General features: G+C 39.6%; 1 protein-coding gene across 6 annotated transcripts in view; it reads right to left on the reverse strand.

Annotated features, from left to right (window-relative positions):
* The window catches only part of depdc5 (DEP domain containing 5, GATOR1 subcomplex subunit), a 35,718-nt gene extending 17,800 nt beyond the window's left edge, over positions 1 to 17,918 (reverse strand). For 4 of the 6 annotated variants that reach the window (XM_033650296.2, XM_033650299.2, XM_033650298.2 and 1 more), the window contains exons 1-28: positions 17,634 to 17,918; positions 17,066 to 17,133; positions 16,879 to 16,966; positions 16,741 to 16,787; positions 15,343 to 15,428; positions 15,181 to 15,264; positions 15,043 to 15,092; positions 14,618 to 14,687; positions 12,592 to 12,670; positions 12,402 to 12,463; positions 12,251 to 12,320; positions 12,091 to 12,163; positions 11,162 to 11,265; positions 10,996 to 11,070; positions 8,821 to 8,955; positions 8,670 to 8,731; positions 8,521 to 8,594; positions 8,347 to 8,416; positions 8,209 to 8,245; positions 7,172 to 7,292; positions 6,831 to 7,054; positions 6,525 to 6,725; positions 5,075 to 5,210; positions 4,889 to 4,980; positions 3,622 to 3,681; positions 2,394 to 2,577; positions 1,840 to 2,000; positions 1,234 to 1,354 (exon numbers count right to left, since the gene is read on the reverse strand). In XM_033650296.2, coding sequence (XP_033506187.1) covers positions 1,234 to 1,354; positions 1,840 to 2,000; positions 2,394 to 2,577; positions 3,622 to 3,681; positions 4,889 to 4,980; positions 5,075 to 5,210; positions 6,525 to 6,725; positions 6,831 to 7,054; positions 7,172 to 7,292; positions 8,209 to 8,245; positions 8,347 to 8,416; positions 8,521 to 8,594; positions 8,670 to 8,731; positions 8,821 to 8,955; positions 10,996 to 11,070; positions 11,162 to 11,265; positions 12,091 to 12,163; positions 12,251 to 12,320; positions 12,402 to 12,463; positions 12,592 to 12,670; positions 14,618 to 14,687; positions 15,043 to 15,092; positions 15,181 to 15,264; positions 15,343 to 15,428; positions 16,741 to 16,787; positions 16,879 to 16,966; positions 17,066 to 17,123 — 2,624 coding nt within the window. In that variant the 5' untranslated portion in view covers positions 17,124 to 17,133; positions 17,634 to 17,918. Of the gene's footprint in view, positions 1 to 1,233; positions 1,355 to 1,839; positions 2,001 to 2,393; positions 2,578 to 2,858; positions 2,945 to 3,621; positions 3,682 to 4,888; positions 4,981 to 5,074; positions 5,211 to 6,524; positions 6,726 to 6,830; positions 7,055 to 7,171; positions 7,293 to 8,208; positions 8,246 to 8,346; positions 8,417 to 8,520; positions 8,595 to 8,669; positions 8,732 to 8,820; positions 8,956 to 10,995; positions 11,071 to 11,161; positions 11,266 to 12,090; positions 12,164 to 12,250; positions 12,321 to 12,401; positions 12,464 to 12,591; positions 12,671 to 14,617; positions 14,688 to 15,042; positions 15,093 to 15,180; positions 15,265 to 15,342; positions 15,429 to 16,740; positions 16,788 to 16,878; positions 16,967 to 17,065; positions 17,134 to 17,633 lie in introns of those variants that run through there. The other 2 variants (XM_033650297.2, XR_013492422.1) reach the window with 2 other exon arrangements.
* Positions 17,919 to 18,019: the final 101 nt, after the last annotated feature.

The raw sequence follows: 18,019 nt of genomic DNA on the forward strand, positions 1-18,019 counted from the left end.
TGGGCCCAGACGTCCTCTTCCATGCACCCGTCATTTCAACTAAAGTATATAAACAGCAAATGAATGCGGATGAAAAAAACACAATGGCCCATTTCAGGAATGCATTTTGGCCAATGCATTCCACCTCTTTCCCTCTTGCCATGGACTGTTTACCTGCACGCAATCAAAGCCTGATCAGATATGATTGGTCAAAACTACTCAGACTACAAATGGACTACAAACAGAAACCAGTATGCTTCCATTACCAAAAACCCTTGTCTACAGGTTTCACATTCATAATCATGTATCTGTTTACAGCGATTACTAAGGACTTAACTGACACTCGTTTCCTTTTCATGTATATTCAGGCTGATACGTCCTCCCTTAAACATACAGTAGACTAAAGTTTAAGCAGCTCCAGCTGAGTTACAGCAGCAGCAGCAGCTTTCCTGTTTGAGTCTGTGATGTGTTTTGATTAGAAGATGAAATGTATGTGTCCTCTAAAGATATGCTATGCAGGATTTGTGTGTGGCGGTGTATTTATCTGCAGAGAACCTGCTCTTGTCTTTACCTGTAATTTTTTTATTTTCTTCTTATTTTGTTTTGCTTGGGATGTTTAAAGGCTGCAGCCTTTGGGCAGTGGCGTACAGCCCCAAGCCAATAAGGTTGAGATGTCAGTACAAAAATGTAGAAACCAGGTGCCAGACTGTAAAAAATGTGGTCACAGCGCCAAAATAACACAAATGTGTTGCGCTGAAATGGCAAGCGGACCAAGCTCATTTTAATCTAGGGTTTACTTTCCTAGGTAAGTACTGAAGGAGAGGATGGGGTTGATGAGTGTTGCAAAGTTGGCCTGTTTTCTGTTGGACAAGTAAATGCTGGCGGTTAGCCTAGTTAGCTCTCTAATGTATCAGCTTTTCCATTATAACAAGTGTAACGTCTCTACAATAGTGCAGCAGCACGGTATACGAACAAGTACACCAAGTTGAATGTTGTGTTTATAAACAGTAAGCGACACTTCCTGCGTGGTATACCTTTTACTATTTTCACTTCTTATACGAAAAGTTTAACTAACAGATGCATGTGTGTTATATTTGATAGCTGACACTGGCAGGTTTCATATAGGATTGGACACTTGGGAGTCCCCATTCATACATGTAACTTCTCCTGCGATACTTTTATCTAGTTGGGAGGTTTAACATGGCAAAATGCAGAATGAGTTCTTTCTGTGTTTGGGTTTTCAGGTGTACTTACTTTGGCAGGTAGCGAGTGACAGTGATGATCTTGTCTTTGAGACAAACTTTATGGAAGGTCCGGCCCATACTGAGCCAGTAAACTGTCTCCTCCTCCTCAGCTCGACGCAGTGATACCAAACCTGAAACCCCAAGAAGAAGGAAGACACATACAGTCACCATGGCTCTGTTGATGTTTTCTGACATTTCTTTTAGGACTGAGAGACCTGTTTTCTTAAATACTGAAAGCAGAGGTTATAGACAGGTTGTTTCTCTGTGAGTTAGCACAAATACTTATTTAAGTTGTTTGTGTCGGTTGGAAGTAAAGCTGGAAAATCTATTTTACAGTGAATATCAAGCTACTTCAAACATGTACATCCCATGGCTGAAATGCAACAACTTCATGGAGCTGCTGAAAGGCATCGTGGGAAACGACTACCACATGAGGCACTTTAACAATCACAGGCTACAACAAGAAATTCATACTCAGACTTCACACGAAAGTCATACTCACAAACTAACTCCTAGAAATAATATGCGATTACTTTTTAATGGAGAATAGAGTGGGCAATCTGATTTTTTTTAAGGATTCCAAATACAAAACTGATGATAATAAACATAAATCAACCTCTGGAGTAAAGAGGACTGCTGCCGAGTGGAGTGGCCACAGCGGGCTGTGGCTTCCTGTTATTGGGCTGAACGATGATCTGGTAGCCTTGCATCAACCTCTGACAGATAAACTCCTCAAACACCTGAGACGCACTCATCACCGGAGCTTCATCTTCTCGCCTGGGAAAGAGACAGAAGCATGAAAACAGATGAGCAAATAACCTTGTTTTGCTCATTTCATGTGTTGCTTAATGCTGCTCAGGAAAAGTCATAGTAAAATGAGTCTGTGATATGATATGTTTGCTTGGTTTCACAGGATATATGTGATACTGCCTATATAGGCAGTAGGTAAGTAGGTATCGAACACTGCGTAATTCTCTATTATTAAAGCACTAACCTACTTAATATGATTTTATGTTTCCTTGAGAAAGACCTGACAGTATGATGAAGATGCAAATACAGTATTAGCTATAATAAACAGTGCTGTACTGCACAGACCGATGCTGCAAGAAGTTGCAAGCACAAAGTGATTGGCTATAGACAGTTCTACACTTAAGACAGGTTGTTGTCTACCTCTCCAGGTCGCTGTGTGGCAGCAGGTCATAGCATCCTTCAGTGTAGTCGTTCTGTAGCGTCTGGCGGTCGGGGAAGTAGTCGGTGGTGAGGGGCAGGCAGGCCGGTGTGGTCAGAGACTTCCAGTCTACCCCCACTGTGCAGCAGAAGCTGGGCACTGTCGGGGGTGCAGACAGCAGCAGGACTTCAGGAGCACCCACACCATACACACACACAAACACACACACACAAACAAAAATTCCCCACAGCAAAGACAAATGCATGTACCCAGAGAGGAGAGGTACATGTGTGTGGGTGGGGAGGGGATGGATATAGAGAGGAAGGGAAAGCACAGTGTGGTGATAAGTAAAGAAAGGAGGGTAGGAGGAGAATTAAGATGGAAAGATGGAAAAGAAAGAGTGACGATGAAGATACAAACAAAAAAAAAAGAAAGTAGAAGAGAGGGGAAAAAACAGAAAGCGTTACTTTTACTGGCCTTGTCGCCCCTGCTGGTGATTCCTGAGGGGCCTGTAGTTGTGGAACAGCAGTGATCAAACATGCAGATTGTGGCCCTGTGACAGTCAGTCTGTGGTCAGCATCGCTCACAAGCAAGTGACAATTGTGTCCTGAGCTCAGCAAAGGTGTGAACTGTAAAGTGACTGAGTGAATTTTAACAGAGAAATCACATCATGCAGACATACAGATGGTGAGCCAACTCTTAAATACAGTTTGCAAGAGGGATTTGTTTGACAAAAGCACCAATCTACAATCAATCAGGAGAAATATACTATGCGTACTGCCATGCAAGAGCGAGATATAAACGAAAGGCTTGTTGAATGCAAACAGGTCATGATGAAGGAAAATTATGGGAGGGCGAATTAAGAAGAGGATTTTAAGATCTAGTCATATTTTATCTAAAGACTTAAGATCGACAGAAGGCCCAGAGAAAGAAATAGAAAAGAGTTGTACAGAGAAAGAGAGTATACAGAGGGAGGAAGAGGGGTAGCCCCAAGTCACATGACCTCTGAGAGTCATTTATACCTGTGAACCCTGGAGACAAGCGCCCAGAGAAACCTGCCTGCAGAAGCTGAATAAACCCTCACAGGTTAAAGACACCACTGAAGGTTTATTGTCATTATCAGTTTGGTGATTGAGAGTATCAACCCGATCCTGAGGTCTGGCTTTGTAACAGTGTTTGCTACTGATCAACTGACATGTTTTTGTTTTTGTAGGGGCAAGATGGACTCACTTGGATCTGAACCACTGAGGGAAAGGTCTTCAAATGTGGAGCCACGGTTGGTTAGAGTTCCTGTACAGAGATCACAGTTAAAACAAAGAAAGAGCAGCACAGTTACAAGTTTTAAAGTAATGGTTATTTTCATTGCTGATTGATATGACCAGTCGATTGTCAATTAATCAATTAAATGGTTAATCCATAACAATTTTTAAAAGTTGTTAAAAAAAGCCATTGCAGCTATCAAATACATATCAACTACAAATGACTTATTTTATCAAGCCCCAACAGACAGTGCATACACCAATCTCATGCACTGAGAGAGAGCGCCCTGCATCAAAATACCAGTAGCCTAATGTTATCTTAGAAAGGATACAAACTGAGAAAATGTATGACAGCAAGAGGAAAGGAGTGAGAATGGGTTGAAAATTAAACATAAAAAGGTGGGAAAAGTTTTATTTCATAGCAAGTTAGTCAACAAGCATACCCAACAAGACGATGCAGAAGTCCATTAAAGTGAGTACTTGTTTGAGGAACGCAGTTAACATGCACAGTTAGCTCTGGACTGGCACGAAAATATTAACAACGTGGACTAATCTGTATGAAAAAACATTTTGATTCTTTTGATCATGGACCCTTACGGACTAAAGGAATATAAATAAAGGAGGAATGAACACTTTCAGATGCCACTTCAGAGGTAGAAGTTCACCACTTTTTCCATCTCTCTTGTCTACCATGCCTGCAAATCTGAATGAATTATATTTGCTGCTCATGGCTTCTGTAAATTGAGCAAAGTGACTGAATTGTGGAGTATGTTACCAAGCTAATGATGTATAGCATGTCCATATTGACAAAGGTTTAACATTTGTATTTGTATGTGTGCACTAGAAACGTAGAACTAGCTCAAGCAGGTAGCAAATGACCCAGTGGGCTTTAAGAGGTTTTATATATAGCCAAAGAATGTCTATAAATATGAACCGCTTCGCAGCCTCAATAGTAGCCAGACCCGGCTTCTAACTGACACCTGTGCAGCCACACCTGGTTAGTAAATTTGAGACTAAGCGTTTTATTGAGGCTCGGCTCCGATTGAAGTTTTATGATAATTGAAAAAATGACTAAGACGCTATTGTGCCACAAGTCTGGTGTGCTTCTTTTGTCACTGCAAATCAATTAGGGCTACAGTATACAGTATATATACAGTATAAATATATACATGCATATATGTATATATACATATAAAGCACAGGTAAAATACTCAGTATATTTCAGGAGAACACATCACCACTGTAGTTGCTCCCTGGACTCCCTGTAAACTCTTCCATCCCTCCACCAATGCAAACGCCGTTCTCCCCTGCATGTCTGGAGGTAGTTCGCCTTAAATAAAAAGATTAATAATAAGCATTCATCTCACTGTCTGTGCTTTAAGCTACATTTCTTATTATATTGCCTTGTGGTGGCCGTGTCTAACCTTCCGGTGGCCTCATGATAGGCCAGCTCCAGCAGCTCAGCGGAGGTGTGTGCAGGATCTCTCTGCTGGCTGCCCTGCAGTTCAGCCATGTTCTGTCTGGTCTGGTGATGGATCTGGATTGCTTCTCCAGAAGGACCTGAAGAACAACAGTTTACATACAGTCTGATGATGGCATTACAGTGCTTTTTAAATTCTTAAAACAAACTGAAAACGTCGGGCAGTCACCAAAAACATTTCAAATTATCTTCTGAGGACTGAACATGCAAAGAAAATTTCATTGGAAAAATCTGAAATTTGCTTTTAAGATAATTTGTAAGAAGTGTCATGAAGATTGAAAGATCAGGATGTCAAAAAAACTAACATTAGGAGTCATCCTCTGGAGACCATAAAGTCAGATTTTATAAAACTCTGGCTAGTAGTTGATCATGATCAGAAACACAGTGCTGGATGTACCAAATAACCGAATGAAGCATCTGCCATTCTTAGACACTTCCTCTATAAATAATTTTGCAAATATGATCAATCACTAGCATAATGCATGACATAGCAAATATTGCTATGTTGACATGTTATCTTTAATTGAATATATCAATATATATATATCACGCTCCATAAAACTGTAATCTACTCACATGTGGTACGTATGAATGTGGACAATAAGGATCAAATATTCTGTTCCAGTATACAGCACATTATTCTGGAGATTCAATTGAGATAATGTTATATTGCAGTTTCTATTATTTTGTCCACCCCATGTATATCAATGAGGGTAGGTTTATGGAGGGCTGTACACATGCCATGTTTACATGCACCCTCCTATTAATTGTTTTCAATGTACACCAACAACAGATGCGATGCACACGCGTTCCTTAGTGCCTATTTTTCATGGCTCAATGCTGCACACTGAGATAATCCAAGTTTAACTTTTGTAATGCAGCAGTGAGCAACGCATGTCATGTGAGGAGGACCAACCAATCACAGCCGACAGATATCTTTCCCTTTATCCATATATATCAGTTTGTGGTTAATATAGAGGAGAAGTTAATCATTTTAGTGCAGGGTGACCAGAGCTGTACATCTGTCCCACGGACAATAGGCCTACACACAAACAGCACCTGGAAGATCAGCTCTGCACTCAGGATTTCAGGTACATAGGCTATGATACGGTACTTGATGAGATTGCTTAGCAACCTCAGATGCAACCTGCCGCTGCACTCTTAAAAGCCGGCACAGAAAAGGCACAAGAGTGTCACCCAGCTCCTGACCTCGCATTTTCCAGGCGGTTAATGACACGGCATGTGTACGGACCCTAATGCACTGCAGTTTAACACCACAAACTACATAACCCAAGATGATCATGCATATGGGTTTACCAGCTCACACCTCAACTAGCTCCAATAAATTGCTGACTGCATGTGTGTGTTTTTTACAAGGCTTTGTGTCCCCTCACCAACAGGAAAGGTGTGCATCCACCGCCGTCGGTTGGAAGTGAGCTTCATGGGCATCCTGGATGGGGTGAAGGGGTTTATGAGTGCTCTCTGTGGGGTGTAACCTCCTGGACGAATGTGCAGGGTGGATTCAGCACTTCCCACTGTGAACCTGCCCGGGGCACTGGAGTCCCGCTGAGAGTCCATCATCTTCTCCAACAACTCTGACCAACGGAAAAACAAAACAAGATAACCAGAATATGATGGTGAAAGGAAAGAGATGGAGCACACTTTATCACACCCTTAGTAAGGGTTTCTGGAGGAGTTACCTCTGGTGCTGGTGTATCCCAGGGAGCTGCTGACTTCATACTGGGCAGGAGGCATGCGAGGTATAAGCAGCATGTTGGACACAGGGCCCAGACTATCATCAGAAGCCAGGCTACGCTGTTCGTCCGGACCTCCAGAGCGAATAGGAGGGGACGCGCCTATGCCTGCACTGACGTCCACTGAGCCCCAGCTCTTCCTCCCACTTGTCTCTTTGTCTCGACCCATCCTGAAAGAGACACAGTCACTGCTGTTCAACAGGCTGAACGTTCACAAGGTTTTCAAGAAAGGATAACTCTGTCCTCTTAATAGAGCATAGTTTAGTATTGTGCAAGCAGTGAGATACCTGAAGTTGGTACTCCTCTGAATTCGTGAAGGACCAGGCAGTCTGAACACCTGAGCATCATAGGCGTCGTAGTCCACCTGAATTGGTAGGCTGTTTTCAGAGTCTTTTGTAGCACAGAGAGCTGGAGGAGGTCATGAGGAGAAGGGTTGGAGAGCCAGAAAAAAAATTCTACTTCATCCTTCAAGAAATCAACAGGACAGTGGTTGTGCTTTGAGCTAAATGCTAACGACAGCATGCTAATGCTAACATGACCATAATATTAATGCTAACATCGTGATGCGAAGCAGATGTAAGCTTTACCATGATCATATCATATCTCTTATTTCTGCATCCCAGCATGCTAACATTTGCTAATTAGCACTGAACACAAAGGACCGCTGAGGCTGATAGATGTCATCAGTTTTTTGCTTTGACAGAAACCAAAGATGTTAACTAGAAGATGACACTAGATAAAGGATCATTACAGTTAAAACAGGCCGTCCTGAGGAAAACATAAATGTCTTTACCAAATTTAACTTGTCCATTAGTTGTTGAGACATTTCACTTAAAATCACACGTGAACCTCATGATGACGCTACAGGGAAAAGTCAGAGGATCATAAAAACACTGGCATACATCATTGGGCACCGTGAATGTGTGTGCAGAATTTGTGCCAATCTGCTGAATAAACGTTGAGCTATTTTACAAGATAAATGTAAGCTTTGACCTGCTGCTGGTACTAGAGTAAAAAGTCAGGTGATCACCAAATTAAAAATGCCATTTTTGAAAATTAGCAGATTGGAGCAGGAGATTGTTGCTGTGTGTCACGCAGAATTGACATTGCTATATGAGCCGAAGATTGGCTTACGTCAATTTGCTGTTGCTATTGACGGTGTGAATGCAAATAGAAAAAAGCCCTTGTAATTTGCAGGGAAGCTCCCCAGTGGGCAGTTCCCCTTAGGGAGTCCCCAGAATCGTTTGGTCCGAAAAACACCTTCCTGTCTAAATCATGCTTGAAGAAAGAGTTTAGAGAGATAGTGTAAAGTGTCACAACTTACTGTGGTCCTTGCTGCTCTTAAATTTCTCAGCATGAAGCTAGAAGAAAAGTCATACTAATGAGATATTAAAACATTAAAAAAAAATCATTTACAATTTTTCTAAGTCCAACAACAGTTCTGTAAAGAATGTGAATGCACCTTGCGACCAGCCAGTTTGATTCGAGGGGTGAAGGAGCTACATGAGTTCTGACTTTTGGAGGTGTAGAAGCTGTGTGCGTGGAAAAAAAGATACAAGCAAGACATAAATTGACCAAGTCCACCTTTGCATAGAATTTGAATTCGTCTTGGTTTTTATTAGTTATGTTGTTTTACCTGTGGTTGATCCAGTGAGGAAGGTTATAGTCGTCTCCAACACGAGAGTCTCCAGGTGTTGCCCTGTTGTGCAACTGCAGAGAAAAGGTCCATCAGAATCCAACAGGTATGTAAAGCACCTACAGAAACTAACACTTTGGATGTGTTACCTTAAATAATGGTACTGCATGCAGTGGCTGCTCCCCCATACACACCAAGTCTACCCCAATACCTAAAGAAGGAACAGTATGTGTCACATCATTAACTCCATGCAATGAACTGTTAAACTGCAGTTTAAAATGTTTGTACTGTCACACTCACCGTTGTCAATCATACGCTGTTTAGTGAGAATCATAAGCAGACGGTCAACTTCAAACACTCCCACCCCGGGTGTGATGACCACTGACATCTGGCCTGTGCGGTCAAAGTTTCGGTTGATGTAGTGCTTGTCAAACACTGTGGGAGACATGGCATTGTCAGCTTTTCTTCTTATCTTTTCTAGTTAGTAACCTGTGAAAAATGCTCACTTAACTATAATAGACTTTTGGTATTAAAGGACAGGTTTTCAATCTCACTAGCAGATATCTTCAAAGGTCCCTCTGGCACTATCCCTGTACTGCAGACCAACTAGAAAGCACTGTAAAAGGGTATGTTCTAAAAAGACCGTAACTTTGTGACTTGATTTGTCTAACTCCAGATTAACTTTGAAATGCATCTTTGTAAAAAACAAGGCCAGTATGAGTAAGGAGGATGATTACAGCAAGCAAATCCTGACAGACTTGAGAATTTGTGATCATTTAATCTCATCTTGTCAAAATTAATGAGTTTTCTTTGTGTGATTGGTCAGGAACTTCTTGGAGTAAAATATTTGACCGAAGAGTTTCTGAGCTCTAAAAATGTTTTTAAGAATTCAGTAGTATTATTCTCTATTCACCCCAATAACTGAATACATGCATGCAAAGGTATCTTTCTTTCCTGTCTTTCCTATATATAGCATATTTTAGCCCTGAGGACTCCCCCACAAAAGAAAGGCATTCATTGGCCCATGGAGGTAGTATAATGACAAGTCTGAGGCTCTGCCAACGTTCACAGTTAAGTATTTATGTTTGTTCACATCTGGTCATGCTATATACTGTAGCGTCCCTCCGTAAAAAAACAAAACAAAACAAAAATAGGAGACGTTGGCTGGTTTCGCTATCAGTGTATTCGCGAACAGTACACAGATTACTGTGGGCAGTAGCCAAAGCCAAAACAACAAAAAAGTCAACATGACTGTGTGCCCTCTGACCTAACATCTTACTTTCACTGCTTGGCCTGCCATCAAACAGATGCTCCAGGCCTATCCACCCTTGAGCAGGGCACAGATGAGACCCTTTAATAGCAAAGGCAGGATAAATACAAATAAAGTTGAGTTGAGGATGTGCCTTTCAGTGATGCCTCACTGTTACGCTCATTTGACATAAGCTTACTTCTGCCCTGCTGGTTACTTGTGGCCATAGCTTGATTGGCTGTCTTGATATGAGCACCATTTGAAGTTTTGAAATTGTCACGCCCTCTTGTAGCACTGCCAGCTTGCTTTCTATGGCACGTAACCCAGCATACTTTGTACAGTCAATCAGTTGCTTCCAACACACAATGAATGGGAGTGAATTTCTGGTCTTGTATAATGGGGCTGCAATGTTACAGTGCTAACTCCTGCTCTCCAAACTAGCAACAAAATACAATTAATATATAATTAACGTATGAATTCTGAACATGTTTTGTGAGGTCACGGTGACCTTAACCTTTGACCAACAAAATCTAATCAGTTCATTGTTGAGTCCAATAGACGTTTGTGCCAAATCTGAGGAAATTCCATCAAGGTGTTCTTAAGATACTGCGTTAACAAGAATGGGACAAACGGACGGTTGGACAGACAACCTGAAAACATAATCCTGCTCAGAGGCATAAAAATATTTCAGATGGTTTCAGTAAAATGCTATTCACAATTGTGAGTTGATGGCAGGCCAGAAAGTGTGAGTACCTGAGCACTGAGAAACAAAATTGCTTGTATAAATGGCCAAATGGCAAATGGCCAAATTAATAACCAATTAACTTTTGAAATAGGATAACAAAGTGAAATGAAAACCACTTGGCATGAACACATAGATCCAAACCTCTTTTTTTTCTGCAATTCAAACATAATGATAGATTAATAGATTCAAATAATGAAGTGAAACACTATTGCTTTTCAGTCTGATGATCACTTGTTAATACTGCTAGAAATAAATAACATTTTCACAAATGTTAACACATACATTACAGACAATTCTAAATTAATGTGTTACATGTTTTTTTTAAATGTAGTATGCTGAATATAGTTGCACAATGTAAACTGCAAATCCTAAATTTAATAACTGTGATGACTATGACCATGTATCTTGACTAAACATGCTCTCAGTAAAACAATTTCTCCTTTTTCTGAGAGCAGTTCTAGTCTGGTATTGGCCTACTTACCATTGAAGGAAAGGTTAATGGCCTCCAGGTAGTTTCCTTGAGCAGCAGTTGAGTTGTTACCAACAGGAAAACCATCTGGCATGAAAAGAAATCAACACATGATTTGGTTACAATAAGCACCTGATCCAAAGAGCCATTTATCAGCCAAACGCTCGACTCTCTCTACCTGCTTCCTTGAGCCGCACCAGGACAGGATACTGAATGAAGAGCTTCTTGATAGTGACCAGTAGTGATGTCCACTCATCCCGTCTCTCATTCTGAGCAACAACCCTGAACACAAAACACCGTCAAACTAGAATTACCACTTTGCAGTTGTATGCCTCTGCACCAGTCAAGCTGCAGTTACAGTTTACATTCATGTCTCTGAAAACAATGGATGCTTCACACATATCTTTCCCCCGGCAGCACAGAGGATCTATACAATCAGCACAGTTTCAAGGTGGGCACCAAAGATTAGTGTCACCAATTCAGTATCTGACCAAATGTCTCCACTTCTGTTCCTGAGTAATGATCTTGAGTGTTTTATGCTGAATATTATGATGTCACAGTGAAGTTGACCTTTGACCTTTTGGATATAAAATGTCATCACTTCATCATTTTATGCTGTTAGACATTTGTGAAAAATGTTGTCATAATTAGTGTATGAGCTCTTGAGTTATGGCCAAAAACATGTTTTGTGAGGTCACAGTGAACTTGACCTTGGACCACCAAATTCTAATCAGTTCATTCTGGAGTCCAAATGGAGGTTTGTACCAAATTTAGGGGGAAACTTCCTCATGATGTTATTGAGATATTGGGTTCATGAGAATAAGACAGATGCAAGGTCACATTGACCTCTGACCTATGACCTCCAAATTCTAATTGGTTTATTGTTGAGTCCAAGCGGCCGTTTTTGCTAAATTTGAAGAAATTCCCTCAAGGCATTCTTGAGATATTGCATTCACAAGAATGGGACAGATGGATGAACAACAAGAAAACATAATGCCTCCAGCCACATCTATTGCCAGTACGGAAGCATTAAAACCTCCGACATCACTACCGTAATTCAGATAAGCTTTAAGTAAGGTAGATAATGTGTACAGTAACTACAGTTACCTGTAAAAGTCTTCATAAAAACGTCCCTCATGATCCTGTCTGATGGACCCTCTCAGGATCTCAGGAAATTCATCTGAGGAAAAAAAAGGTTATTTGTATTAATGGTAATTATATCAATATGCATCATAACTCACTGTGTTAACGTAGGAAACACACTCACCGATAGATTTGGCATTGTAGAATGTACGTGAGAAAAGTACAACTGTCACTTCATGACTGCAGTTCTTCTCCTGTTTAACATGAAAACACTGGTTTTGTTTCAAGTTTGAAAGAAAATGTTACACAGAGGCAGACAAAGAGAAATTACAAACCTTCCACTTGGCGAAAAGGTCAGAGAGGAAACCATTTACAGCCTTCTCAAAGTAGAGATCCCCTAAGAGCAAAACATTACAATAAGACATTCTCTTCCAGAGGCACATGTAAAGAAGAGAACATTTATGTCACTGAAAACCAAATGAAACCTGCCTACAAAGTTTGAGTAACAAATCAGGTCCAACTAACCATAGATGTCAAAGTCCCACATCTCACAACTCATCTGGATAAAGATGTACACCATTGCAGATGTGGATCTGAACACCACCTGTATGTACAAAGTCACAAAGCATTTATAGAAATCAGTGAATCTTACATTAACAAATACTAAAGTGACTATTTAATAGCAGGCTTTTGAAGCCAAAGGGAGTCAGGTGCTTGCTGTAACAGTTCAGGTATGATCCTTGATATAGGTATGCAATTAAAAAAAGATTTTTTTTTAAAGAGGTGATGGGGAGAGAGGGGGACTGATATGCAACAATGGTCCACAGTCAGACTTGATGCTGGGGATGTGGCGACCCCTGGTCAGTACCTTAAACCCATGGGCCACAAGGGTGCTTGTGCCCTCACAACTTAAAGTACAAATTTTATACAAGTTTTAACACTGTAAGTATGATAGTGTATTAGGGCCATTGTGGGTAAAATAAGAAAGCTAAAACATTTGCTGACATTATGAAGTCATAAATCTGCACAAATACAACTTAGAAATTCACTGAGATTTAAGTTGTAAATTTACGAGACTTGCCGTCAGGGTTTTCTGTCAGAAAGTCAGGTGACTAAGTATTAAGTGTGACAGAGTGTAAGTTGTGGAGGACTTTCACCCAGGAGAGCAGGGTTTGTGTCCTGTGTGAGTCAGGCTTATTGAATTTAGACTTAAATTACTTATTATTTTCAGTTTTTAGAATGTATAAAGCTGCTGAGTGCACTCTGTGTGCCATAACTTTAGCAGAATACCTGAATGGGAACGTTACCATTAACATCATATTCCGATAGAATAATAAATAATAAACTAAAACTAAATATAAACTAAAAGACACTGATTTTTTCAAGTACTTGCAACTGAAAAACTGGATTACATGTAATTTTGATCTTGGGAATAGGGTTTCAACTGAGATAGGGGAGATTCTAAATAATATGTATTTATTTCTTGATATTTTTACATAGAGTTTTAGGAGTTGAGATATACAACAATTCATATCCCATCCATTTTTATTTTACACGCTGGTATCGGATCGGTACTCGGTATCGGCAGATACCTAAGGTTCAGGGATCGGAATCAGTATCAGGAAGGAAAGTGGTATCGGTACATCTCGAGTAAAAAGACACTTCTTTCACAACCATCTTCCGGTCTTGCATGTACAAAACAAAATGAAACTTAAGGCACAATAATTACTAAAAAGAAATACTTAACATCCTTTAATAGTCGAGTTTTAAAAAAATTGAAACTGAATTTCATTATGTAAACTTATATACATGTTGTGTTCACAGTCCCAGAAGAATGACTTGTAATGACTCTGATGACCTCACTAAGACTATAGAGAGCTTAAGCTAATAAGCTATAAAAAATTGTTTATTAGCTATTTAAATAATAAAAATCACTACTACTACTAAAAAGCTAAACTGTAACCTCCAGGTTTTGTTCTTGAATTAAGAAATTATCATTAAAAATCAAGTAAAGCAACACTCCTTTTTTTCTTGTAAATTTGTGACTTTTTTCTCAGATAATATCTGAGTTTTTTCTTATAAATTTATGACTTTAAGATGTTGGAGAATTTCCAAGTTTTTTTCCCATAAATCTACCACTTTGATCTCAAAGAATTTCCTTTTTTGTTTTTGTAAATTTTCAAGCAAGGCCCTAATATGCCATGGTACTATAAGTGCGAATTGGATGTATCTGTGTTAAAAAGTTAACACGCAGTTCAGTCACAGCCCCTTTTCCTGATTGTTTATTGAATGACTTCATTTAAAAAGCTATGTATCAGAGAGTTTCTTTGTAATGACATGGGTGTTGTGAGTCAAACCTTGCTAAACTGAAACAAATTTTGAGTTTCAATGTGGCATTCTATTATCCCAGACCACTTCCAAACCACAATTCTGACACTTCAATTTGACAGTTACATGAAGAAGGTCAAACTCACAAACTGTGAACACCTCATTTACATATATTTTTGTTTTAAGTGTGTATATCAGCATCTATTTTCAAAACTGCTCTTACCCTGGTGTCTTCACTGATGTACCCACAGGTCACTTTCTCTCCTTTCACCCACAATTCACTGGCCTGGGCCCTGCAGAGTAAAAAACACTATAAGCTTTCATGTAGTGACAGAAACATTCTACAGCCATTTCATTCGGCATCACCATTGTACATGAAGAAAACAAAGCAGAGACAGCTAAGACAGAGACAGCTGTCTCATCAAGCCTCCAACTATGGCAATGTCTACTTTCTTCTTTCGTATGACAAGGAACATTACTGGTCCTTTTGCCTTTTTTCTCAACCTTTACACATACTGTATGCGGGCTGCTTTCTGTACTCAGTAATAGAAAAGTTTATGTTTGTACATATTGATTAATTCTGCATTCAAGTCACTCTTCATGCATTTCTGAAAATGGAGTGCAGAGAATGAAATGTATGCTTCGTACCTGATTCCTGCAAACTCCACTTTCTGTGTCACATAAGCACAGGTGCTCACCTGGAATAAAGATTGTAACGATTAAATCTTTACATAACTGTTTACCATTACAAATTATACCGATACACTATAGTGTCATATGGCCCACCAGACTTTTCTTTAGTCTCCACATGTCCCCTCTGCCGATGTACTGATCCTTGAAGGTCAGCTCCACCAGGTCAAGTGTTACATCCTGCAAGGCAAAATTAACCTGAGGGATTCTGTTCAACTGTCAAATGGTGGAGACGCAGCAGGGTCACAGTGAATATACCTTTGGGTCGACAATGTTGACAATGACATCCTGGTAGGCACGCAACTTGAAGGCTTGAGCTACAGTCTGGTCCACACTGATCGTCTCTACATAAGAACAAATTATCTATCATGGGTAGTGAACACACAACCACCACAACTCTCTGCATTGTTAAGTGTATGGACTGCATATAATAACAGACATTTATAAGCAATATATATTATGCCATTTGTGATGTATGTAACTGGAGGAGGACAATATACCCTATACCCTATAATTTAATGCATTGACATATGGCAACACTGCCAACTGTAGCCTAAAAAAACCCATAGAGTTGAATTTACAGATTTATTACAGCGCCAGGAAAAACTAAACATTGTAAGGATCACAGGGCAGGATATATTGCAAGACAGTTGTAATGGATTACAGCAGATAACAGGGTATACCTGTTATTCTGTCACCGCTTAAGAGATCTCTAGGGCTGCAAGTAATGATAATGTAATAAGCTAAGGCTTCAGCCTACACGTTTTCAGTCATGTTTTGTTTATCTTTTGTTTTTAATGCTAAATAAGCATTAAGTTAATATGTATTTATCATTTATCTAACAGTGTATTTGAGTTTCACAAGTTGGAAAATGACCAAAATTAACTAAACTAAACTAAACATTATTAACAAAATGACATTACACAGATTACTCAAACATACTCAGTATCACAAAAGACAAAGCTGCAAATCCTCACATTTAAAACCAGGAACCAGGTTATGTTTGGCATTTCCACTGATAAAAATGCAAAACAGAAAACAGCAAAAACATTGATTTATTGATTGATTGGGGACCATGTTTAACAACATCAAAACTGTATCAAAACATCTGTTTAAAAACTCTCACACAGCTGGTGCAGGATAATCCAAATCTCGTTTATTCAGTCGTAAGCTTAGCACTTCCATAATATTTTCACTAAAACAAGTATTGGAGTCTGGCTTTGAAAAGAGAAAAGATAAGTTTCACTTTCAGTTCAGTTTTAAATAGTGAGGTTTTCGTGAAAATGCATGTGTTTGGGAAGTACTGAGTGGATAAATGAGACTTGGATTATACTGCATGTGGGAGTTTGTAAACAGATGTTTTGATGTAGTTTTGCTGTAGTTAGACATGGTCCCAATCAACCAATATATTCATAGTTTACTTAGTTTTTAGCGTGTGAGAAAAATAAAATTTTCTTTACCAATTCAAGGTAACACAGCACAACTAACTGACACGCAAATGGTCATTTTGTGGGTGAAATATGCCTTTAATATTTCAGCACTATACTATTATCATTATTTATTGATACAATTAAATTTATTTAATCTAGCCTTACTGAAGACTTGAAATATAGCAAACATGCTGCTACATACATTGCCAGATCATAATAAATTTACCTTTCTGAAGGTCCTCTTTTAGGCTCTTCACTTGCAGCAGGAGAGGACTGGGAATTTCAAAAGAGACAACAGCAGATTAAAAATGTAACACTGTGTAAATGGACATACAGCAGTCATCCTCTCATTAAGTAAGCTCACCTGTATTCATCTGTGGGGTGTGCGATCTCGATTATATCCCTCAGACTGACTTGAGGGAAAACTTTTGGGTTGACAACCAACTCATCATCTGTTTGAAGAAAAAGTTCATTTGTGAAACTCAGAGAGATTAAATATTTCTAAAGTGAAGCATTAATTTAGACTGCATGAAATGCAAGTTCTTGCTTACCACTTCCACCAAAACCTTTCTTGTGCAGCACAAGCTTGTACGACTTATTGGTCTTCATAATGAAACAGCTGTGTAGCAAAATCAGGAGTTTATTTATGGCTTCTCAAGACTGCCAGCAAACTGACACATGAGCTTTAGTTCGTATGTGTTCTCTTTCAATGTCTTAAAAGTCCTAAACTTAGTTACCATATCTGCTATGCCATAGTAAGGCTGCGATACAACTGATTCATTAAATGTTATTTTCTTATAGCCTTCCACACAGTGGTGTAGGTAACGACAGAAGTCTATGTAGAAAGCGGTGAGGCAGGCAAAATAGTCTGAAAGTTGCGTTTTGACTGAAATAAACATCTTGAAACTGTTATACTAAGGTTGCCTGTTGACTCACGAGTTGCCGGTCAGGCTTTGGAAAGGAGCAACATTAACATTCTGTCTATCACTTAGACCTACAATACATTCAAGAGCAATATATTTATTATGATAACTTCTTGTAGTATTTCAGTAGAAAACATTAGGGTAGTTTGGTTAGGACTAGTAAACTCACATAGAATAAATATAGCTGTACCGTTACCTGAGCAGGCTCTCCTCAACAACTCAAACTCCTAGCAGCTCCAACTGCCCTGGGATGTTGACATATGCTAGCCTAGCATGTCTCTACTTTGAGACAATTTACAGCTACTGCACTGAGTTTACTAACGCTAGCCCCTACGTTACACTAACTGCTTGCAATGAAGATGCATCCATATAGCCATTCAGTTAGAATAAGTTAGAGTCGCCGTTTTAAAGGTGGAAATAGAAAGCAGTGTGCTGGCTAACTTTCCTGACGGTAGCTCCTGCTGGTCGTACTTCCTCCAAAACATGGACACGTGTGATGTGATTGGCTCGCGGCGGATCAAAGAGTGTCTTAGCAAAACAAGAGGGTTCACTCCTCTTATTTTCATTTTCGTTTCTTTCGGG

The sequence above is a fragment of the Epinephelus lanceolatus genome, chromosome 12 (assembly GCF_041903045.1).
Source record: "Epinephelus lanceolatus isolate andai-2023 chromosome 12, ASM4190304v1, whole genome shotgun sequence".
Classification (NCBI taxonomy): Eukaryota; Metazoa; Chordata; class Actinopteri; order Perciformes; family Serranidae; genus Epinephelus; species Epinephelus lanceolatus.